At 37.3% G+C, this 24123-nt stretch overlaps 1 protein-coding gene across 1 annotated transcript in view; it reads right to left on the bottom strand.

The window, feature by feature from the left end:
• Positions 1-16243: 16243 nt before the first annotated feature.
• LOC139735364 (growth hormone-regulated TBC protein 1-A-like) overlaps positions 16244-24123 on the bottom strand; it is a 45311-nt gene continuing 37431 nt past the window's right edge. The window contains exons 3-6 of the mRNA XM_071646118.1: positions 23794-23952; positions 20912-21133; positions 19504-19676; positions 16244-16630 (exon numbers count right to left, since the gene is read on the bottom strand). Coding sequence (XP_071502219.1) covers positions 16394-16630; positions 19504-19676; positions 20912-21133; positions 23794-23952 — 791 coding nt within the window. The 3' untranslated portion in view covers positions 16244-16393. The remainder of the gene's footprint in view (positions 16631-19503; positions 19677-20911; positions 21134-23793; positions 23953-24123) is intronic.

Genomic DNA, 24123 nt, shown 5'->3' with positions numbered 1-24123 from the left:
AATCACTGTAAATTTTGAAACTCTGTACCCAGTATAACCAATTATAGTTGTTTCAATGTAAAAGTCTGAAAATCAGCTAGAGTTCCGCTTTAATATGATATCAAGTAGAAGAAAGGGAGCAGTTATCACATTAGGGATGAGTGAACAATTTGATTTGTCACTATAAAGAGCCTGCATTTGTCTCTGTCTGATGCAGTTTCTGCCGGTGTATCTTAGAGGCTTTGTGATGTCTCTTGTGAGGATGTTTTGGAAGTATATGATCAACACACACATCTAGATATGGATCAGGCTTTTGTCTTGCACTATGAATACGAATGATTAGGAATAGACACAATTTATGTTTAGTCTTAGTTCAAATTTGTCTACAGTACACTGTGGCATTATTGTTTGTTATAAGTAGGTTGCTTAAGAAACAGGCTGTTGCTGTACATAGACTTTTTTTTTCATTGTCAATGGCATTGTGGTTCAAAATCATTTCTAACAAACAGCCCATAATAAGAGACAAACTGTAATTTTACATTGTATGTTATGAATAAAGTGACAAGAGTTTATCACTTGTATTCCATCAGTGTCAAAGACTGGATGCCTTTATATACAGATTCTGAATCATATTTCCACAATGATGCAGGTTTTTTGAAAAGATTCGGTTTTCAGAGTGAATTTAAAAATTACCCGGAAATGTAAATCATGATTTCAGGTGATTAAAAGAAATGGAGGAGTAGAAGGAAGCAAGGCAAGAAGAAGAAAAAGAAGAGGCAAAGAAAAAATTATAGGGAGGTGGAGGAGCATGGGTTTTTACTGCGTTGAAATTGTGTGTCTTGACTATTGTAAATCACAATATTTTTGTGGTATGAAATTTTCGCAAATTGGAGTCCACAACTTTGTCCATGGCTCGCAAATCACCACTGGTATACAGTGCATACAGTGTAGACAAGAACTTTCCGGTGCATTTTAATTTCGCGAATCTTGGCTCTCACAAAATTTGCGAAATTAGAATGTATGTGGACATTCCTCATTTTTCATATATAGTGGCAGCGCACCCAGGTTTGCAAATGCCTGACAGAATTCAGCCCAGCCTTGCTGGCCATTATCAGAGCACCAACTTGTAGATCTCCTGAATTTTAGAGCAAGAATGTATACCAAGGTTGAACACATGTGATTGTGGAATCTAAAGCAAATTATGGATACAATTTTCCTGTGCAAATTGTTGCCATTAAGTAGTCATGCTTTTTTCCCTCATGTAAGATTAGCACACACTGGGATTAATCTTTGGATTGATCTAAATCTCCATATTTTCAAGTTAACTTTTGATTCACCAGTTTGCCATTTTGCTGTTACATTTTGATATGATGAGAATGCTTGAAAGCTGTGATATTCTTGTCTGGTTTGTATTGGTTTTGGTGAGATGAGGTGACCTTGATTGCATGATCCTTTTCATCTCATTTGATGTAGAATACTCAGTGTAAGATTACTTTGTGCGTTGAAAGTAGTATTCAACTACTAGTGTTTGATTAAGATTACTAGTGTGCATTATAAGTTATTGCCCAAATTCTGAGAACCAAAGGAGTGTGCAAATTCTGGTATGGTGTGTTTATTTTACAATGATTTGCACTGTGAGAAGTTAAAAAAAATGATAAGATTGTACCATATGCAACATTAGTACTCTAACCTTTGAAAAAAGAAAACAGAGAGGAGTAACTTTTCTATTTCTCAAGATTTGATATTAACCCCACATTTAGGAAATGACAGACTATGAGAAAGCAGAGTGGTGATGTAGAAATCTGCCATCTATATCAACTGGCAAAAGATTTCATCTACAAATTGTGACAAAAGCAATCGGATGTGACTGAAAACAACAAATGTTCTTACAATGCTATCTTCTTGTGTGCACATGACCATCTAGTGAGATAGGTATCCAAGTGGAAATTGTCAATCACTGCAGGTATATGTTTTGTATTATATTCTGTATATTCATCATGAAGACAGCAGATATTGGATTGTTGTTTTTTATTGATTTTTTTTTCCTTTCACAGTGCCTATGTAATCATATGTTAAAAGGATAAAAGGATGCATTAAGTGCAGTTTTGATATTTATTTTGTTGTGTTACAGAAAATCTTCTCAGAACAGGAGCAACTTGGATTTAAGAAAAAATACACGAAGAAGAGCAGTACCAAGTTATCAATGTGAATGATATCAACAAATGATATTCTGAATTTATATACAAAGTCTCTTGATCAAACAATGTCAGATGCTTTTCACAAGCATTAAATGCATTGAGAGAAATTGTTAACATAAATAGAAGAGTAACAAGTACTAGCTGTGTGTTATGTAATGTACCTTTCCAATACTGGTTGTTGTTTTGCAATTGTATTTAAAAAACGTATTAAAGATATGAATGTGGAATAACATGAAAATTCTCACTGAAGCAAGTGTGAGAAATGGTCAAACTGTAAATGAGTTTGAAGATAACGCCCTTGTGCAAAAGAGGCACATGCAAACAAGTATTTGGTGAAATAAATGGAAGTACCTTTTCTTGATAAGCTCTTTGGGAATGTCCATGCTTGTTGCAATAGCTTGTAGTGATTTGGTGCCATGAGAGACCCCTAGACTGATGACGGTGATCATGGTGACAGAGTCATGATAACAATCTTACATTTATGGTGATAATATTGAAGTAATATTGGACATTTAAGATAGCTATCGTGGATGTGAAGATCTGGCTTGTTCCACAGCTCATGTGATTTTGACTGCAATCACCACTATCACTCATATATCCCAGCTTTACACTTTCAGAAGTTTAATTTACCAACCAGTTAAAAACAAACTTCATATTTGACCAGCAGAAGCAGAAGTTAAATATTAAGAAATTTTTGAGAGGTATATTTTGTTGGTCAAAATTCCTTGAAGTTGTGTTTCAGAGTTGGCATGAAGTCAAGTTCAGGGCCCAAAATTATCTTCATACACTTTATTTGTTCAGTTATAACAAATTTGGATATAATGATAGAAAACTGCTGTTACAATGGGAGTCACCAGTAGACATGTATGTGTGTAAGTGTATGGTTGACTGCTACATAGAAAGAAGAAAAGAATAAAACTGAAGACCTGTTTTTTTTATAATAATGATGATAATAATGATAATACTAATAATTAATAATAATAATAATAATAATAATAATATTATTATTATTATTATTATTATTATTATTATTATTATTATTATTATTATTATTATTATTATTATTATTATTATTATACCATCATTCGTACAAATTGTGATTTCCTCCATCCCTCCCCTTTGTTGATTTCTGCCATGTTTGGTAAAAACCAAGCTACCAGTTTTCAAGAAGATGAAAATAACAATGCATGATGCACAATGCATGATACATTATGATCATACCCATTTTATGAGAGCCAAGTGGCTCAGTGAGCTAAAATCAATAAAAAACTGAATTGAATGCCTTTTCAAAAGCTATTGCTAGGATGAATTATTTTGTTTTATGCAATAAAAATCACATCACCAATCTCATACACGTGTAGTTTACCGTATGTTCCTTTCTTCCATAATCTCACTGTTCCATGACAATTATGGTCTGTAGTTCCTGCCAAATGTTTTTCATTTTTACTTACATTCTAGAATCTTCCTGAAGTAAAGTGATGAGCTTAGTCTATTTTTTTTTTTTTTTTTTGTAACCAAACATGAACTTTTCCCATCTTTTTAGTTTGTTGCCAAACCCTGTTTTTTGAGATACGGGCTAGACTGCCTTTGCCACAAACGTCAATGAAAATCCCTCCTACATAAAATGCAAGCAAGACCATCATTCTCAAGATTTAGTCAATTTCATAGATTGCAAAAGGCCTCAATGCACTCCTCAAAAGGCATGAATATCTACCCACAACACACAAATGCAAGAACAACCTCAGGCAGGTAAAGTGTCTTTCAACAGAGACAGCAACAGAGACAGCTGTGGGTAGTTCAAGGTCAAAGGGCAATATGCTATTTACTGTATGGGTACTTCAAGAACTCACTCATTAGCAGGCATAAGACAAATAGGGGAATCCCATTATAACGAGATCGTTGGTTCCAAGTGATTTTTCTTGTTACATCCGGATTCTCCTCGTATCCAAACACTTTTGGAAAGTACACATTATATGAACATGCTATGTTGAAATTGGGTTACATGCATCGAACAATATGACAACTTATTTTGATGAACAGAAAAACAGGAAATGTGACTGGAAAATGTGAGAGCATTCGCGCGATAATTACAATGATTTTTTTTTTTTTATCGACGCTCGTCAAATGTTCAGATTTGACAAATCATGTAATCATGTCGTAGATGGGGCCTGCTTTTAGTTATCCACTTGCTAATCATTCTGCACATCTAAGAAGAGAGAGATGAAGAAAAAAAATCATGCTACTGTAGGTAAGGTCAACGCGCTTCTTACAGGGGAAATGTATTTTTCTTTTTTTTTTCTTGTTCTTTTTTTCTTTCTTTTGGACAGTAGTAAATACCAGTGAATAAAATAGGAACAGTTGCCATTGCTGGTATAAGGTAATTGTGCTGAAATGTGATGAAGCGTGTTTGAACAAAATGACGAGTGTGTTTTCTGTAGCCCGCTGCAGACAGCTGTGTGGGGAATGCGATTGCAGTTCAGCAGTGATGGGACAAAAGAGAGGAAAATAATTTCCACTGGTGCCAGATTTCGCAGGTGAGCTGTCCGGGGTTTTTTTGTAGTAGTTCTGTACATAATAGGGGAAGGAAAGTTTAAGGGTGTGGCAGACTGAGCAGGGATGTGGTCGAAGGAGGAGTCATAGGCTGCGTTTATCAACTTTCCCCTGTTTAAACGGCTTTCGATAGCCCTTTCGATAGCCTTTCGAAAGCCCTTTCCATAGCCCTTTCCAAAGCCCTTTCCAAAGCCCTGACTGCCTGTACTATTAATGTGCCGCTTGTTTTCTAAGAAGGGACGGCGTAAAGCAATTACCATCATAAAGACATATCTTCCTTTGAGAGTGACGAGTCATGATGCAATGCCACATGAATCAATTGTCTTCCTATCTGTGAGGCAGCTCCAGTTTAGCACATACTTTAAAATATTTCTGAGTGGCGGCATGAAACTGAACGTTTCATGTACTTGTAGGGACAGTTGCCAAACTACCTAATTAACCTGACGATATACGTCCAATTATCTTTGAGTTTGCTCAACACTTCGCAAATTGGAGAGGATCGAGCGAGATGTTCATTAATTAGTGACTATGATACATTACAATGATTTTGATGTATTGGTGTCATCTTTTACCAGATGTGATGCGTCCATGAGATGTTTCATGTATGTGTGTGTCTGACAAGATAAAGGGCTAAAAAGCCAGAATGATCATTGTCTCGGCAAGGGGTTGTTGAGTTTACGCCCCTTGCACGTACACCTACATGCATTCCTAACTGTGGCACATTGTGAGTGCATGATACATACCTGGATGTTTATTTAAGGACCCTTGTAGTGACTTCGAACATTTGATGCTCTTTTTGCAGCATTTGGAGGAGGTTGAGTGAAGATTTTGTGGGTTCAATGACACCGATTGCTTAGAAGTTAAACTCTCAATGATATATTTTGAGGGGGATATTTAGTGGCGTCGGGCGTACCGCTAGGACCATATAAGCGGGGGGTATGAAGATGGAGTGACGACTACCAGTGTGCAGTTAAAGTTATAGTTATAGTTATTGCTCCACCCCCCCCCCCCTTTTCAGATGAAGTGTTAGGAGTGCTAGTAAATGGTGTTATATGTGAGTATACTAACCCATATTAGTTAGGTCCCATGCTTACCCTTTAAATGAGAGATGAGTTACGGAAATTGTGCAAAACATACTGTACCAATACAACAGGAGTAATGGCGACGGAGTGGCTGTTGATGTACAGATATCACAGCAGGTTCATTCCAGGAACCTGAGGTATCCAATATTGTATGGATTTGAGAATCAGAATTTGTGTACACGAATGTGGGACTCCGTAGAGATAAGTTGAGATAGAATATATTTCAATGTGGTTTAAGATGTTTTGAAGTTGTGAAGCACTGAGGGTGTTATGTCCAAATAAACGCTACAGTTTGGTTAAGATAGCGCAGTAAGTGGCATGTGTGATTATCTGGTGTATAACCCTGCATGTGACAGCGCTATCAAAGCTGCGTTTAGCGTAACTCGCGGAACTTCGCGCGGATGAAAGCTGTGACTGAAGTCAGAATTTATCTTTCATTCTATGGCAAATTATTGATGTAAATTATGTGTATTATGGTGAAAGTTTACATCATAGTTTGTACTCTCATTTTTTATTTCCTTTCAGGACACCGTGCCCAACATCGTATTTTTCTCTCGCTATAACTGTAAAGTGCGATGCGCAAAACGCGTGATGACTTTTACTGCCAGAGCGCCATGTGCTGCGCTTCCAGCTTGTTGCGAAGCACCAGGTTGAATGCGTGCTTTGCGTGCATGTTTTATTGACGGGTGCATGCCGTTTACGTAAATAAAAACCAGTAGGCCTACCTGGTAAGTTACGTAAATGGGATATCTACTGAGCAGCTAATGTTTGCGAGAGTAGCGAATAATAGCAGATTTTAAATAATGCTATTTCGTCAGGGTTCGGTAACAGTTGTAATCAAACTTGAAAACAGTTTTCATTTTTGCAACCAGTTTTTCTTATCACAGAGAAATTTTGAACTTGTTCAAAATTTCTCCCAAACTTACAATTCGCTACATTCGCAAACATTTGCCACTCACTGTTAGACGTACTTCCTTTATGTATCTTTGGAAAGGTTAACTTAAAATTTTGGATACATACAAAAATATATGTGCCCCATTTAAGAACACTAATTCGAACTGTAGCGTTTGTGATAACATTTAGACATATTCTTTTTAATAGCGAAAGTAACAACTTCTAAACATTCTGATTTTATTCCATCACGGCCCTCGATAAGAGACTTTATGAGCTTGTGGCACGTCATCTTGATTGCGTTCTTTTCGGCACTGGCAGATGTTAGTCTCTGCTTGCACGCAACAATAATTTGGACAATTAGGCCTACGAGGAAAATGAACCTTTTTTGGTTTTAAAATAGTGCGTGATTTTTCCCGTTGTTTAGTTCTTTAAAAAGAAAAAGAAAATCGTTATATCCACACAAATTCGTCTTTGTTTTTCTTTGTTTTTAGGCTTGAAAATTATCTCGCACTAAACGGAGCTCCGAAATCCCCATAGGCTAACACGCAAATTTATTTGGGACTGGACGATTTATCTCGTTATAAGCGGATTCTCGTTGTATTTGATCTCGTTATAAGGGGATTGTATCCTGTCTCTAAAACTATGTAATGACACAAACATTACACAAACAAAAAAGTTTGCAGTTACTGGAGCATTTATTACACATTCATCAGTACATATTACTTGTTTGCAACAATACTTCCATCAGTGAATGATCAAAATTTGATAAATGTTTTACATGATTTACAATATCAACAAATGTACACTTTAATATATAGATCTTAAGAATATATACAGGTCCATACAAGCATACTGTTTGCTGCTTGAATCATTGAAGTTCTTTTGAAATAAAAAATATTGATTGTTACTTTCTCTTTTGAGAAATCTTACAATTAAACTTTACACAAATGCAAACATGTTCAATGTAAGTAGGAGGCATGAGGAACAAACAGTATACTCCTTCATGAGTGCACATCATTTCAACAAATACATGTACATGTTTTATGCAAGGTTAACCTTTTTCCTTCTTTTGCAATACTCATGAGACATATGGCATGCTGGTAAAACAATACTGACGAAAAGATAAATAAGTTTTGCTGCACTCCACTGCAGATTTTGATTGTACATGTATATGCAGTGTTTCCATTTTGTAGGTGGAATTTATAGATCCCACAAGAACTGCTCTAAATTTTCTTTCAGTCCCGTGTCATAAAGTCTTTACTAAATGTAGGACATATTTCATACATATCGGAACAAGTGCATGATTTGTTGCTTGTAGGCATCAGTTAAGTTGCTAGTTGACAAATCATCATAACCCACAGAAAGCATAGCAACATTTTGTATCATTGAAAACCTTTTTCTTGGAATTACCAAAAAACAAATAGACAAATTTACTTGTAAAATGCCACATGTTGTGTTGTGATAAACAACAAGGTGCTGTAGAAGTGGTATTGGTGGGGTTGACCTACGTACATGACACTGGATATGAAGATACACATAGGAGCACTAGATAACAATGGCAATGTGATGGCATTACAAAGCATGACAGGTGTGAAGAAAAGGGTGATGGCAATCCTTTCACATAGAGATAAGAGTGATCTAAATGTATGGATGATGAATTTGGTGAAGATTTCAACATAATGATGGCAACAACAGTGATGTTAAAGAAAATGGTGGTAATACAACTGTATAATAATGATTAACAATGCCTATAGAGCACAAAACACAGTGTATGGGGACCATACACTCAAGAAAAAGTAAGGCTTTTGAATATACAACAGTTCTGTGTATCATGTTCGCTGTAAAGAAATGCATTTTTAAGGCAGATTTGAATCAATTAATGTTTGTAACAGTAACAACAGCGATGTTGATGAAATTGTGACATTAGCTAGGCTCTATAGAAGAATCCGACTTCAGAGCACTGTAACTTTATGGCAGCCATAACTAGGGGGCTTCAAATAAAGAACAAAAGCACTTTCAATGGGTTATGTAATGAGACACAGGCGTTGCTATGTCAGTACTTATATTATATTTTGTTGGGCATACTTGAAGCCCCCAGTTAGAAATTACCATAAAAGACAGTACCCAAACCAAACTGGTCTATATGGTGAGCTCACCATGTAAGAAAGTTATAAAAAGGGGAAACTTAGATGAATGTTCTATCGACAACCATGGGACTGCAATTTAGCAATGCAAACTGTACCAGCTTAAGATGAGCTAAAGCATCAAATGCATTATATTTTGGGTGTTGTCCATTACAAAACAAATATAGGTCTTGCAATAGCCTTTTTATTCATCCAAAGGTGCAAGTGACATTACTTCTATGCATTTGTTTTATTGTCAGAGCAATATGACACCATCAATTGATGGCTGCTATAGAGGATGCTTTGGTGTGGAGATTCAGCACTTACAGTTTCTATGAACCTGCCAATCTCTCTGCACTTAAATGCAGATTATAACCTGATTTATAAGTAGTCAATGACCAGTCAATAACTGCCTAAACGTTATGGTGGAGCACTTTAAAGCTCCATTAACTTAACACTCAAGAACATTCTGGGAAAGTCTTTTATGGGAGAATATTCTTACGCAAACAAAATGCAAACAATACCTTGTTTTCATATTGTCATACTGATAATATGACAATGTTTTTATATATTGGTATTGTAATGCTTTAAAAACAAAAAACTAAGTGATTGATAATTTGGTACACATATAGAAATTTGATTTGGGAAGCAGCACAAAATGAAATTGGAAAGTACTTTACTAATGACATGTCAAAACCCCATCATCTTCATAGTAAGACTTACACTTCACTCAATACTGTTTTGAACCCCTTCAATGGAACATTCTGCATGTTTCTTTCCCCACTCATCATCAGCGTAATTGGCAAGATTTGAGGAGCAACGAGGCTTGTGAATGATCTCATCACCCAATCAATAATGAGTGATAAATCATATTGTTCAATCTCTAAAGTTAAATTTCACATTCATGACAGACAGAGAATCAGAAGAAAAAAGAGTTTGTATTATCTGTCAAAGCATGGGGCATTAGAACCATATATTAGTGAAACCTACTTTTAGCAATGGTTTCAACAACATACAAGCCTTTTTATGTTTCTTTTACTTTATCAGTTCACACACATGCACTATTGTTTCATTTTTAGTCTGCATCAAGAAAAAAATGCACAAAATAATCCCTAGGAACCAACTGGTAATTGGCACAAAGTCATCCAAATCTAGGCTCTGACCTATTATGATTCATGGACCTTCAACCATGGGACAAATAAATACAGTGAAACCGGTGGGTTGCATGAATTCACGATATGCAGATTACAGAGACAAATTGTTTATATATAAATATATTATATACACATATGTGCCATCATATGTGGCCTACTGTGTATCCCACAATTATTCAAGGTATTGCTGTCCTGTGATATTTCCTTCCCATTTCCTTGCTCTGAACAGTGTGGTCTTCATTCCTTGTAATCTCTTTCTTTTTCTAGTGCAGCACTAATACTTTGTGTGGTGATTGCTAAAATTAACATGCTCATTTCAAATAAAGTATAGAGGACTGAATACATATGTTCCATATGATAGTAATGTGTTAAAAACCTAAACATTAAATGACAAATGATAGATCTTGGGGTGAACTAGGCAAAAGTTAGACCCAACAAATCTAATAATTTTTACTTGTACTATGCATGTACATACATTCCAAACATGGATTTACATGGATTTACTACATGGATTTCTGTGAGGTTTTGACAATATGTTATTATCTATGACGAGGTATGACAGAATGAATTATGCCCACTAATACATGTACATAGTTCATTGTCTTTATGAAATCCAATCAATATTGCCTACAAAAGAACAATACTTCATTGCATGTACATACACACATGTCACATTTGCAACTTTGGTAGTGTAGTCACACATTTATGGCATGTACCTGGATTGATATTTGATTTTTTTTTTTTTTTTTTTGGGGGGGGGGGGGGGGGGAGTAGCTTCATTAGGTACAGTAATTTTCAAAACATTGGGTATGTTTTTGGATTTTTTTTTTTTTTTTTGGACATTTCTGAAACACTTCCATTGCAATGACTACGCTGCTACATTGTAGCATAAATGGTCTTCAGTGAGTTGGTGCAATCAAATCCCTGTGTTTTACTGGTTGGTCAAGATGTTGATTATCACTCATACAAAAGACTTTATATGTGCAAAATCTCTAATTACATGCAATACACACTACACTAGGTAGGCATATCAAATACTTTATTACAAATGTGAAAAGACAGGCCTAACATCAATCGGTAATTCACTGAGCCATGTTACTCATACTTCAAGTAGCAATTCATTACAAAACATGGAAAAATATCAAACACGGCAAACACACATTTCTCATTCACTTCATCATCAACGTAACTATGGTGTCCATTGTAACAAAACACATTTCCTTTAAATATTATATGCTGCTTAGATTTTTCTTTTCTTTTTGAAAACTCAAAAAGGGGTGATCATAATATTGGGTGGAATCAATTAGCTTTATTCTATATTTGGAAATATGAAGCACACTTGGATGCCTTTGACTTGAACTGTTCATGAAACAGTCCAAAATCAGGCTGGGGGTGTGGAGACTAACTTTACATATTGTTTTCCTTAAGGCAAGGACTGATGAAAGTTCCCCCCTTTTTTGTGTGTGAGTGTGTGTGTGTGGGGTGGGGGGCAAGTAAACCATAAACAAACCTCTGAAGGCACCTATTCAGGCAACATACGGGTATATAAAGAAATTCATCCGACACTAGCTCAGCACCTGTAAGCACTGTCTTGGCAACACAACAGTGCATAATAAACTTATTGGTAACAAAAATGACAATATCATGGACTGCATGTTCTAATATGACATGATGCTACAGTGAATTATGTGAAATAATCAATTCCATCACTTTGGCAGTCCAAGATGCACGGATAAATGCTTCCGTCACTGTCATCACACATCTAAAAAGCATCAACTCCAATATGTTATAGAGAACATAACTACAAACTCACAAGAAGTTGACTGTACCACCTATATGGAAGGAGGTGCTCTTTGAACTGTTCATTTTAAGCAAGGTGTGGAAGCTGTTCTACAGATAGCATGAGAGCTAAAGAGGTTCATGTAATATACTTTTACTAGCAGATTGATTGAATAGCTGACTGCTTACAGATTTACAAAAGCATGCCGACAAATATCATAATATTTGCTCTCCGAACAAAGCATGTCAGTAACAATCATTAGATTTTCTGGTGTATTTGAGCACTAAAGATAACCACTGAAGACAATTTCCAGCAAAACCTGATACAGCCATCTAATAAAACTCATCACACATTTTACACCAGCAAGGTTTAGTCACTTGAGAGTCACAAAACATCACATTGTCTTGTTTTCCTTATGCACAATTACATTTTTGAATTAAAAAAGGGGGAGCTATGGAGAGGCTGAATTTTTTAATCAGTATTACTAAAACTAATTACTATAAAAAGCAAAGGTGAAATCAAAAGTTGAAAGCCTCAGTCCAACTTTGAGTCAACCCAGTTTTAACTACGTTCAATGTGGTAAACTTCACACATTATAATGCTGTATGACTCATATTCTCTGTGTATTATATTCAACTGGAAAATTTGTATATATAACAGCACATTAAAATATTGGGGTCTGAGGGGTAGCAGTTCTGGATACAAGACATGACCAAGTTCAGCCTACACACAAGGAATGGATTAGCAGGATCTATATATTAATATAATGTATGTGCATTCAAATTATTTTTCTTGAATATTAACTTTTTCCTCAAACCTTTGAGGAAGTCTAACTATATTTTTGACCATACAAAGACTAGAACATTTTATGCACTTCAAGGACTTTGCTCTTGAGCCTCAAATGAATGAACATAAATTCTGTATTTGCCCTCTGTATCTTATAATTTCCATTCATGTGAAAATGGACAAGAATAGAAGTATTATTCTGAGTATCACAAAGTTCATTCTCATTTCAGGCCTGCTGATCTAAGACATTTTATACCTGATAGCACACTTGGGGGGAAAAAGTCATTAGAATACTAGCTGTTATGTTCTGCCCAAGATGTGCAAATAATTGGTAGGAGCGCTAATACATTTCACAACCAATTAAATATACCGGTATCTTAACCTCTTTGACAATCTGTACAACCTTATAAATATATGTCACATGGAATGTTGCAAATTTACTAAGAATTACATATCATAAAGACATTTATGGAGACAATCAATCATCTCACACAAATTATACGTACCAACATGAAACAACACATATCAATTACCAGAACTTCTTGTGACCTCAGAACAACATTGAAGTAAACTTGATTTTGATCCACTGGGCTCTCTGGAACAACCTTCTATCATCACATAGCGCTGCAAGAAACCATTTTTTGTCCATTTTGTTCTTTGAAGTGTTTTTTTTACTATGGATCAAACCTCTGACCATAAAGCACCAAACCTTGCTAAGGACCCTGTTCCACTCTCTGCCTGCATAAGTACCTGAGCTTTTCGATGGTTCCACGCTTTAATGGCTGAGAGTCTTCAAACACATGCTGAGCAGTAGAGAAGAGGAAAAACAAATTAAGAAATGTTAAAGGTTCTATTAATCCCTAGCAATTGTTTATTACCCCCAAACCATGAAATGCCAATATATTTTGCTATTCCGAACATAGTATGAATTTCAAATAGTAGTACTTTTCTCCAGGTAACTAACAATGCACTCACCGTGTACAGTCGTACACCTGTATTTACACCAGTTTTTATATGTTATTCTACTAAATCTCAAATATCGTCACTTGGGCGACAAGACCTCGTATCTACAAAATGTCAAATGTTCAAGGGAGCCAAAAACTAGAAATGTCGCTACAGCGACTGGTTATACCCCCGCCAAACAACATTTCATAAGCTTTGGTCAAAACAACATTTCATAAGCTTTGGTCAAAAAACTGAGGAAGTAGTTAAATCCGCAAGATCTTTCCTTGATCTTCTGCCATTAATATGCCGTTACCATGGCAACGTACTTTCGGGTACTGTCGAAAAATGCGTCTTGCACATCTACAACCAAAGGCACACATCTGTACCAAGTTTCATGGAAATTGGGCAAGAACTGAGGAAGTAGTTTGCAACACAAAATTTTCCATCATTTTGGCTCATAATATGTGAGCTGTTACCATGGCAACATACTTTTTGTCACTGTCAAGAAATGTGTCATGCTGACCTATATCCTAAGACAAACATTCAATATGAATTCCATGAGAATTGGAAGAACACTGATTAAGCAGTTTTGCCATGAAGCATTTTGCCCTATATTTTACCAATAACATGCCGTTACCATGGCAACGCACTTTTTGCCACTGCGGAAATATGTGTCTTGCACATTAACATATTCAGATGAACATCTGTACCTAATTTCATAAAAATTGATCAAAAACTGTGGGAGGAGTTCGCGACGCAAGATTTGTACCCATTTTTGCCCATAATATGCCGTTACCATGGCAACGTACTTTTGGGTACTGTCAAAAAATACGTCTTGCACATCTACAACCCAAGGCACACATCTGTGCCAAGTTTTATGGGAATCGGTTGAAAACTGAGGAAGTACTTCGCGACGCAAGATTTGCAACGGACCGACCGCCCGACCGACCGCCCAACCGCCCGACCCCCCGACCGCCCGACCGTCCGCTGATTCCTATATACCCCCTTCAAACTTCGTTTGGCGGGGGTATAATCATGGTGGCCAAAGAACTACAGCGAATGGGATAGTTTTTCCTTGGAAATAATGTGGTGACTTCATTTTTGGGTTAAGACACTTAGGATTTGGACAGGACATCACTTAACCGATTATTTGACCATTAATCAAAAAAAGTCATTTTCACCAAAATTGCAGATACAAGGTCTTGTCACCCCAGCGACGAGATATAAAACTACTTTCCTTCTTCTTCATCTTTGTCTCTATATCTTGGGCTACAAGTGTATCTTTTTAATACTCATAGTGTCATAGACATAGTGAGTAACACCCATGTACACATAAACCACAGAATTATGAAAGTAAATTAATATGCTTGACCACTTTGGAATGTCCATTTTCATACAAGCTTATGTAAAATACTAATTGTATGAAACTGTATGTAATTTCACTCTGTTCTGCATTGAATTGTGCTTTTGTGACAAGTTATGAGACATGCCATACTGTATGTACACTGTATTGTACAGTAGTCTGTTGTCTGTGTAGAAAGGAGAGCACTGTTGCAAAGCAGAGACTTCCCCTCAGGTCTTACTCTCTATTCACTTTGAGTTGGTTTATTGTAAAATAAGGAAGACATGAATTTAAGAAAATAACATCTAGGAGAGTTCATAAAAACGTTTCATAAAGAAGCTATTTCCTGCCATGCCTTCCATCTTCTGTATTTATTCCTTTGCCTTTGGCGAACTGAAAAAAAAAAAAAAAACTCCCCTGGAAATACTAAATAGGTTGAAAAGTTTAACACAACTCAGCGTCTTGAATTGTTGGCACATAATGGAGAAAGTGGTGAAATCATACAAATATACATAAATGAGATATTTCACTTCCACACTATTAACCCTTTGGCAATCAACAATGGCGAGTTAACTCGCCGCACTTCGCACTGCGTTACAGCCCAACGGCAAGTTAACTTGCCGAAATGCACACCTGTTTATGATCGTGAATAAAAGCTCAGTATGCTGTCCTTGCACGGTGAAAATTGTGCCATTTGCTCGTTTGCTGCATCTGCTTTATGTAGATACCAAATATGAAAGGGAATACCATTGAAAATTCTTGCGAAAATTGCTATAACGAAGCTCTCCATCCATTCTAATGCATCCCCGTGTTTAGCGAGGGTTGCATACTATATACGCCACACATTTAGCGGGTCTGAGTTCCTGACAATTTCGCAAGTGGTTAAATTTGAGGTTGTGAAGTATAGTGCACAAGGAACGGAGAAAAGGGTATGTATGCATGCACGTCACATTGAATATGTTTTAAATTCGCGAATAGCACCTAACTTGCGAAATTTGAGAAAAATTCAGCGTATACAGTGATCACGTGTGAGTCTATAAGAGCGCTGCAATATTTAAGTTTAGCTACCATCAATTCTGATTTGCTAGATTGAATATTAATTTTTCTGTCATCTCCAGAGCAAAATAAAGCTGATAGCATGAAACTATGATTATCAGAGAACATCCTTTATTCAGGAAGATTTCTCATTCGGTCAACAAAGCTCCCCTTCCACTCGAATTCATCGCAAGCCCAGACTTGCTGTGCTTCGCAAGTGAATAATTACATAGGTGTGTCTATGGGAGTGCTACAGTATTGTAAGTTTAGCTATCAATTCTAGTTTTCTAGACTAAATATTAATTTTCTATCATCTCCAGGGTAACACGAAGCTGACAGAATAAAAATACAATTATCAGAGAACATCTTTTATACAGGAAAATTTCTCAGTCGTGGCTTGTGAAAAGATGTATTCTCAAATTGAAGAGCAGTTTGCATTGAGCACGCTGCTGCACAAATTTAAAGTGGTCCTGGCAGTGGGGTATGTGAAACAGAATGTGGTCGTGAAAGGGTTAAAGAGATAGGCTAGTAGAATGGAAATTTAATGCACATGCAGTGATTCCCTTTAAAAACTACCTCTATGAACGTATGGCAGTTGATGTTGGCAGACTGGTTTGTTGCCCGTTTGAAGATATCAACCAGAGCTGAGATGTTGCTGGCAGCAAGAATCTCCTCCCGATTCCTCAAAATGAGTGACAGGCAGACACGGAATAGAATTTTGGATCCCTCATAGAACAAGCAATCCCATATCCTCAAGGTTGTCTGATATCAATGAAACAAATATGAGCAAAGGGAAAAAGATTCAAGGAGCATAAAACATAAAGTGTGTATGCATGATGTATAAGTAGTATGAACAAGAACTCACAAGGCATGATACACAGGCCATCTACTGCTCCTAGTGGGGTCAGATCTCGCCCCCCCCCTTCAGATCTCGCCTATAAAATGCGTGATCGCGCCGAAAATCGGCACAGGCGACGCCCGCGACGTATGCTATCAAAATGTATGGTTGCTTTCTCCGAAAAATTTTTCTTATATTTTATATTAATGAACTCTTTATGTGCCATGGTGGAAACCCCCGGTGTGCCACGTTATTCTGAGACACGAAGGTAGTCAGAATTGAGAAAGAATTCTGCTTTTCCGATTTATATAACTTCTACAAATTTCTGTTAAGATGGGCATAATAGTAGGCAAAGTCAAGGAGGAATGCCAAACTTTGTTACAATATAAATTGTATGACGAATCTATTTTCAATTTTTTGTTTGAATGACCAGTTGCTACATTACTGTAAAGACATGACTTTTGCACATAAAACCGTGACAGAAACTTAGAATGTATGAGCAAATCTAGTTGGGAACATCGATTGATTGTCCACCACCACATAGAATGCAAGTCGTATACGAGAGGAACAAAAGCACAAGAAACGCTTTCATTGTGCCGTGGGATTAGCAGTAATTAGCGGTTTATCGATCGGTCTTGGCGGCTTTGTTTGTTGAGCAGAATACGCGAAGTTGGCACGCCGCCGACTGAGTCGGACGTGCGAACGTGGCACATAAAGAGTTAATTATTGGAATTTATGCATAAAATCAGTTTTGGGCTCTAAATCACTTATTAATGCTCTAATTAAGCTAATTTCTTTTCAAAAATGTTTCTTGCATCATTCTCCTGAGACATAGGATAAAAAAAAATCTGTATCGAAATTAATTTCTTATGTATTTGATTGTTTTTTGAATTTCTTATGTATTTCTTCGTTTTTCGACCTTTTGTTTTTGTTTGTCTTTTGGCCAAAATTTGTCACAGACATTTTTCGAAGCTTTATTATAAATTAATTTCGTCCATTCTAAGTCAAGATATGAATTTTTATGTGAATTAATTGAAAAAACACAATTTGCATTGGATTTGTACACAAAATAAAGTTTTGGAGCAATTTTGGGGTTGACAAATTTTTTTCGAACGGGCGTCGCGTCAAAACGGTACGCGCGGGCGCAACAATTTTGGTCTCAAAAGTTGCGCGATACTTGAAAGAAAAAAGTCATGGAACATCGCGGCGGGAGCTTATCGCGCTGCGAAGATATTGTGCGAAACGTCGAGGGGGGCAGATTCCGCCCCCCCCCCCCAGCCTGATTAGGGTTAAAAAATACATTTCAGCATAACTCAATATTAATTATACTATACATTTATTGTTTGTAGGCTTTACATTTGCATTGAGGCCACACATTTTCCTGGAAATTTTGTGCCATTCAGACTCAATTTTGATGAAGTTATTAAACAATATGTAACAGTGTCCTGTAGCATCGTGACGTGTCCATGTAGCATCGTGATATTTTATAAGTTGGTCCTAAGAGACAAATTATGGCAATTAGCTTGACCAAAATTTGATGCAATATGCATATTTACAAGATATGAATGAGATAGCTAAATATCTCAAATTTCCTGTACACAGTTTTAATTTTTAAAAAAATTACAAAATATATCACAATGCTATGCGGTGTCCTTTTTTGTGACATTTGGTGGACACCGCGTAGCATAGCAACACATTGTGTAATTTCCTTGTAAAAGTAAAACTGTGGAAAGGAGAGTTAAGATATTTAGCTATCTGACTAATCTAGTAATCATGAATATGTATATCAAATTTTTGTCAAGCTAATTGCGTTAATTTGTCTTTTAGGACCAGATTTTAACTATCACGATGCTACATGGACACGTCACGATGCTACAGGACACCGTTACATATCGTTTTAATAACTTCATCAAAATTGAGTCTGAATGGCACAAAATTTCCAGGAAAATGTATGGTCTTAATAGAATATAATGTAAAGCCTATAAACGATATACATGTATGTATAGTATTGAGTTATGCTAAAATGTCACACTTTGTGCCCCAACTTCACAGAATTACCCGTGTACGCGTTAAAATGACGTCATCTCATCGCCTTTCCAGTGTGCGTGAAAATGTGCGCGTTGGGCCAGCCGACCTTTCAATTACTGTAACTGCGCTATGTACAATCTGCATGTGTTGTGCTTTTTAGCTCGAGCTCCCTGTTGGTACATTTGTATATTGTTCATACACGAACGCGTTAATGCATGAATGGCTCACAATACTATCCAATTTTGTCAACAATTTTCTCGATAAAACAAATACTTGTATTTCCTATCATTGTCTACAGTTCGTACATGTGTATTACTGAAATAATTGAAATGATACTGTATTTTAGACATGCTATTAAAATACGTGGCCAGTTGAAACGTGAACTATGCACCAACTCGGGCCAGAACTTCCGAAAAAGCGCGCACCCCAATTTGTCCTGCCTCTGCTGAGGTCAACGAAGCAATCGTAAAGGCTCTCTCCAAGAAAGTGAGCATACACAGTGTACCCGAGAACGGCGATTTGAATCAGCGTTTTGAATTGGCATTTCACAATGCTGATTCTGCCTTCGCAAATTGAGCATAAACACACCCAAATAAGGGATGCAGTATCTCCCTGCCATAACAAGGAGTTAATCTCAGATGAGATGCCTTTCATACCACTATAGTCATTCTTAAAAAATCCTTGACAGTTGTTTAAAAACAGGGCAAGCAAAATTGGTGAAAGGTTTTAACCCTGCTTGATACCACACAGGCAGTGGCTAAGACCTCACCTCAATGGGCAGGACATCAAGAAAGAGGCAGATGAACCACTTGGTAGTTGGAATAGACCATGGCACTTGCTCCTTTTCCATGTGCCTGGCAACATCAGGACATTTCTCCTTGATGAGCTCTCCCAGTACCTCCTGGTCTGTTTTCAACCCACTCATATGGGGTACATAGTAATCTGTGGGGACACATCAGGTTGCAAGTATTACTCAACAGGTTACATCACCCTTTACAGCCAACAAGTTCTTGGAAGGGAAGGAGTAGGGTCAGGCTCTCCTGCTAACATCCCTCAAATGCATCTCTCTCTCTCTCTCTCTCTGTTTCATGGTCTTTAGATTAACCTCTCCCTTTAACACGTTACTTCAAAGAAGTCATGACAAATTGTATGCACAGGTCATGAATGCACTACAACATAGGTAGTCCTTAAAACCTGGTGTCCCTAGGGGCGGACAAAGACGCAGAAAGCAAATTTAGTAATTTCGCATTCATTCGGCAACCTCTCCACATGTTCTTGAAAGAGTCTGTTCACAGTCTCTATCATTCCTAAACGTGTCCCAGTGTTTCCGCACCTTCAGGAAAGAGAACAATTTTGCATCCAAATTTTGATCGAGACCAAAATGTAGATGCGGCAATGAACTTCCTGACACCTTTAGCAACTTGTTGTGAGGACATAGTCAGGACATCCTGCTTGTCCGTAACACTTCCCCCCTTCTGTAAATGATCCTGAAAGAATCCTTGCGGTGCAGCAGCTTCGCAAATGAAAGCGGAAGACACCCGGCATGTTTTAGGACTGCATGATGTCAATGCAGATCTGAAAATGCAAGTGCACAAAGCCGCTGAGGACATTTGTGGTCAAGACACGAAAGAGTCAACACGTTCCAACAAGCGAAAGGATTTTGAAATAGGGCGAAGATAAAAGCATGTGAATATTTTTGCTTGGTATATGCATCACTATTAAATGTCTTGATTCAACAGAATCAAAGACATGCAAATTCATCTTACCCGATCAAGCGCAAAAATTTACTCACACAAAAATATCTTCCTTTACAGTACTGCTATACGACCTCTATCAGATGTTGTTTGTCAGTGCCTTGGAACAATTTTTGAAGCCCCTGCATGAGCCACTATCATTTGAGTTACTTGCCCCTTGTAATGACTCCTATTAAACATTGATAACATCTGATTGTAAAGTCTTTAGAGGATGTAAAGGTCAATGGCTTCACCCTTACCAACTTCCTAACCTTCTTCTGAATGAAATCTTAACCAGTCTCTTTCAAAGAAGATAAACATGTAATAGGTTATGACCACAAACAACAGATAGATAATATAGGATATTCTTCTTTTCCATCACTTTAGAGGCTGGAAATATTATACCTATCATTACTTATAATTTTTAGAAAGGCAACACAGTACCTGGTAGAATTCTTGTTGTTAGGACCAAGAGCAGAAAGAAGCAGTTTTCTTCATCTTGCAGGACAAGGAGCATGAGAGCAACAATGAAGTTGAGTCCTTGGCAGTAGCCAACCTCAGGACGGTAGTGGGCAAAGACTGACAGTACATTGGCCAATGATTTACGTTTGCTAAACTGAGCATCATTGCTGAAGTAGATGTTATCTGGAAATGTCCGGTGCAGATCTATGGAGATAAGAAGAAGAGAAAAAAATATTAAAAGTCATACTTGCATTTGACATGTGAGTGAAAGTGAGTGAAAGGGCTGGGATCGGCTGTGGCCGAGCCCGGCCTTCATTTCACTGTATACACGCAAAAGGCCAAATGCAGTACCAAAATCGGCAGCGCGTTTGGCCAAGCTCTGGAGGTACATACAGTCTCAGCTGTGGCTCGGCCCGTCCTTTTCTCACTGTAACTGTGTCTAAGTAATCTTTAAAGTATGGTGAACGAGAAAAAAAGGATGATATTCATAAACAAGGTGATTTATACATTTCTGGAAAGCTTATGTCTCTAGGAATATGAATAATCAACTTTCAGAAGGTAAAAACGTCTCCAGAACAATGGAGAGATGGTGTTTTGAGACCCTTTTTAGATCACCTGAACCCGATCTGACGGCAAAATTTTGGTGACCAAAATTATGACGTCACGAAATGTGCGCTGTGCTACGCACTCCATCCACACAGTGGGCTCCGTCTGTGGAAGGCCGTTGCAGACATAATTCGTTTGGGGCATACGTATGGAAACGGGCATACGTATGCAACTGCCTTTAGCAAACGTTTGCTAATTGACCAATCAGCGAGTGTTGTTTGGCAAACGTTTGCACGGTGCGATAGCATACGTTTGGAAGTTTTTTTGTTAGCAAACGTATGCCGTTTTTATATGTATGCACAGAATGCCAGTAAATTGATTTTCCAGCCAACCAATGAAGTTAGCTGAACCAGCTGATCAGCTCAGTACAGCTCAGTACTGCTCAGATCAACTCAGTATGGCCAAAAGAACTCAAGTGGAAAAGAATTGCGGTAAGTGCAAAAGTAAAAAAAAAACATCTTCAGCTCATTGAAGAATTTAACCACGTTCCAGTTGAAGAACTATCAACAAGGTACGGTGTGAGATTTCCACATACACATATAATACGTACACTTAGTTCTTCCTTGCTCAGATCGGGCATGAGTACCTACCATGCACACTACATACACACACGCAACATACACACATATATATACAAATGCATATTAAACGAAGTACCTGATTGGTCGATCAATTGCATGCATACATGTACGTGCGCAGTAAATTAACATACGTATGGAATGGGGCATACGTACAATGTATGACAGATAACATGCAAACGCTTGCTAAACACCGTACAAACGTTTGCTGAACAACACTCGCTGATTGGTCAATTAGCAAACGTTTGCAAAAGGCAGTTGCACACGTACATTGTATGCCCGTTTCCATACGTATGCCCCATGAACGAATTATGTCCGCAATGGCCTTCCATATCTGTCGCCTCTCCCTCGCTTCATCTACCACCCCAACTTTGCCACTATCAATATCAGTGTCATTGTCACTGTCATCACTCAATTCACTCTCCACATGAAACTCAAAGTCTTTCTGTACAATATAAGGTAAAAATTGGACGTTTTCATGTCTCAGCCAAGAAAGCAGATGCGACTAAAGACAGGCCTGATATTGCATCCGCTCACCATGAAATACATGCTTTATGAATGGCGGCCTCGATGTCCCGCTGCACCCGTATAAGGGTTTTGTTCATTTCATGCTGTCATATTTTAGGGCTCGAAAAAAACTGCTGTTCCGGAGCGAATATCGGTGAAGCAAATCAGTCAGTTTTAACTCGCAATTTCTCAGTGGCACGAATATCTTTTAATAAGTCACATTAAAAATCTGTTTTAGGAGACATTTCCCTCTGCTTTGACACCTTCTTTTATATGATTTTCTTGATTTTAATGTCTCGTTCACCATACTTTAACAGTGAATGTGTGCAACATTGAATATCCAGTCTCTTTTCCACACAAAAAGCTGGAACAGCCAGTCCTACCTTACATTTGTTTCTATATTCAAAGCTCAACAAACTCTCTACAAGGGAAGCTTAATATCTCATATCTGATTTAACATCACACAAATTGCTTTAATTACATGCACCACTTGTAGTTCAAATCTAGAAGTGTCAGCAGCTAAAACATTTCACATTAGTTGCATTCTTTAAACACATTTATAAATAAGTCTTGATGATTTAGCACAATTTCCAAACATCTTGCTCTTCTCAGCATGTCTACACTACAAACTCAATCACATGTATGTAATAAGATGTTTAATTCTCAAACTGCTGCGTTACCAAGTATATCTGGGAAAGATTTACATTGCTATTGATTTGGGTAGAAGTTATGATTTCACATCGTGACATTCCTCCAACACATATACAGCAAAGTGATGGCATCAAGTACCCTACCCTGGTGAGTACTTTCTCTAATATTACAACGTAAGTTTACCTACGCGTATGTATGCAAATTACGATAATGGGAAGGAATTTGACATAATTCACACTAAATTCATCCTAGCACACATAATCAATTGTAGTTACAGAAAATGTATACCGGTACTTCACACAGAATAAATCAACACTCTTGCTATGCAGTAATATGCAGATGTGTGAACTCAACCTAAATTTGCCCAATTTTACATTCATACAATGGTGTAAACTCCCTTTACAGTGGAACTCCTTTTACCACACATGACTGAATGCTGTTTGTCTATGAAATTTGATGTTCAAGAAATGAAATCACAAACAGAACGTGAGCACAATGAAAAAAAATATTGAACTTTCTTACCAATATTGATAACTTCTGTAATTTCTGGATCCTTTGGTTCTTCTAGAAGCCGTTGGTAAAGACCAATATTTTTCTTCTTCATCTTGGCTGCCCCACTGACATTCATCCACACCAGTCCCCTGTGCTCTGATGGAACGCCTTTCCTTACATAGCGCTTCACTGCAAAGACAACAAAAAAATGTACCCAGTGCATGTTGTTGATGCTACCTTTGCATATTTGGCTTGCATTTTGTTGCATATTTCCTGAAAGCACACATACAAATATGCAGTCATACCCAATAAAGCACAATTAAGCATGCTCACTACATACACAATACGCATTGTATCAAC

Source organism: Diadema antillarum, unplaced genomic scaffold, assembly GCF_040938485.1.
Source record: "Diadema antillarum isolate AM-2024a unplaced genomic scaffold, OU_Dant_1.0 scf00000027, whole genome shotgun sequence".
NCBI lineage: Eukaryota > Metazoa > Echinodermata > Echinoidea > Diadematoida > Diadematidae > Diadema > Diadema antillarum.
This window is presented reverse-complemented; position numbering and strand designations above follow the sequence as displayed.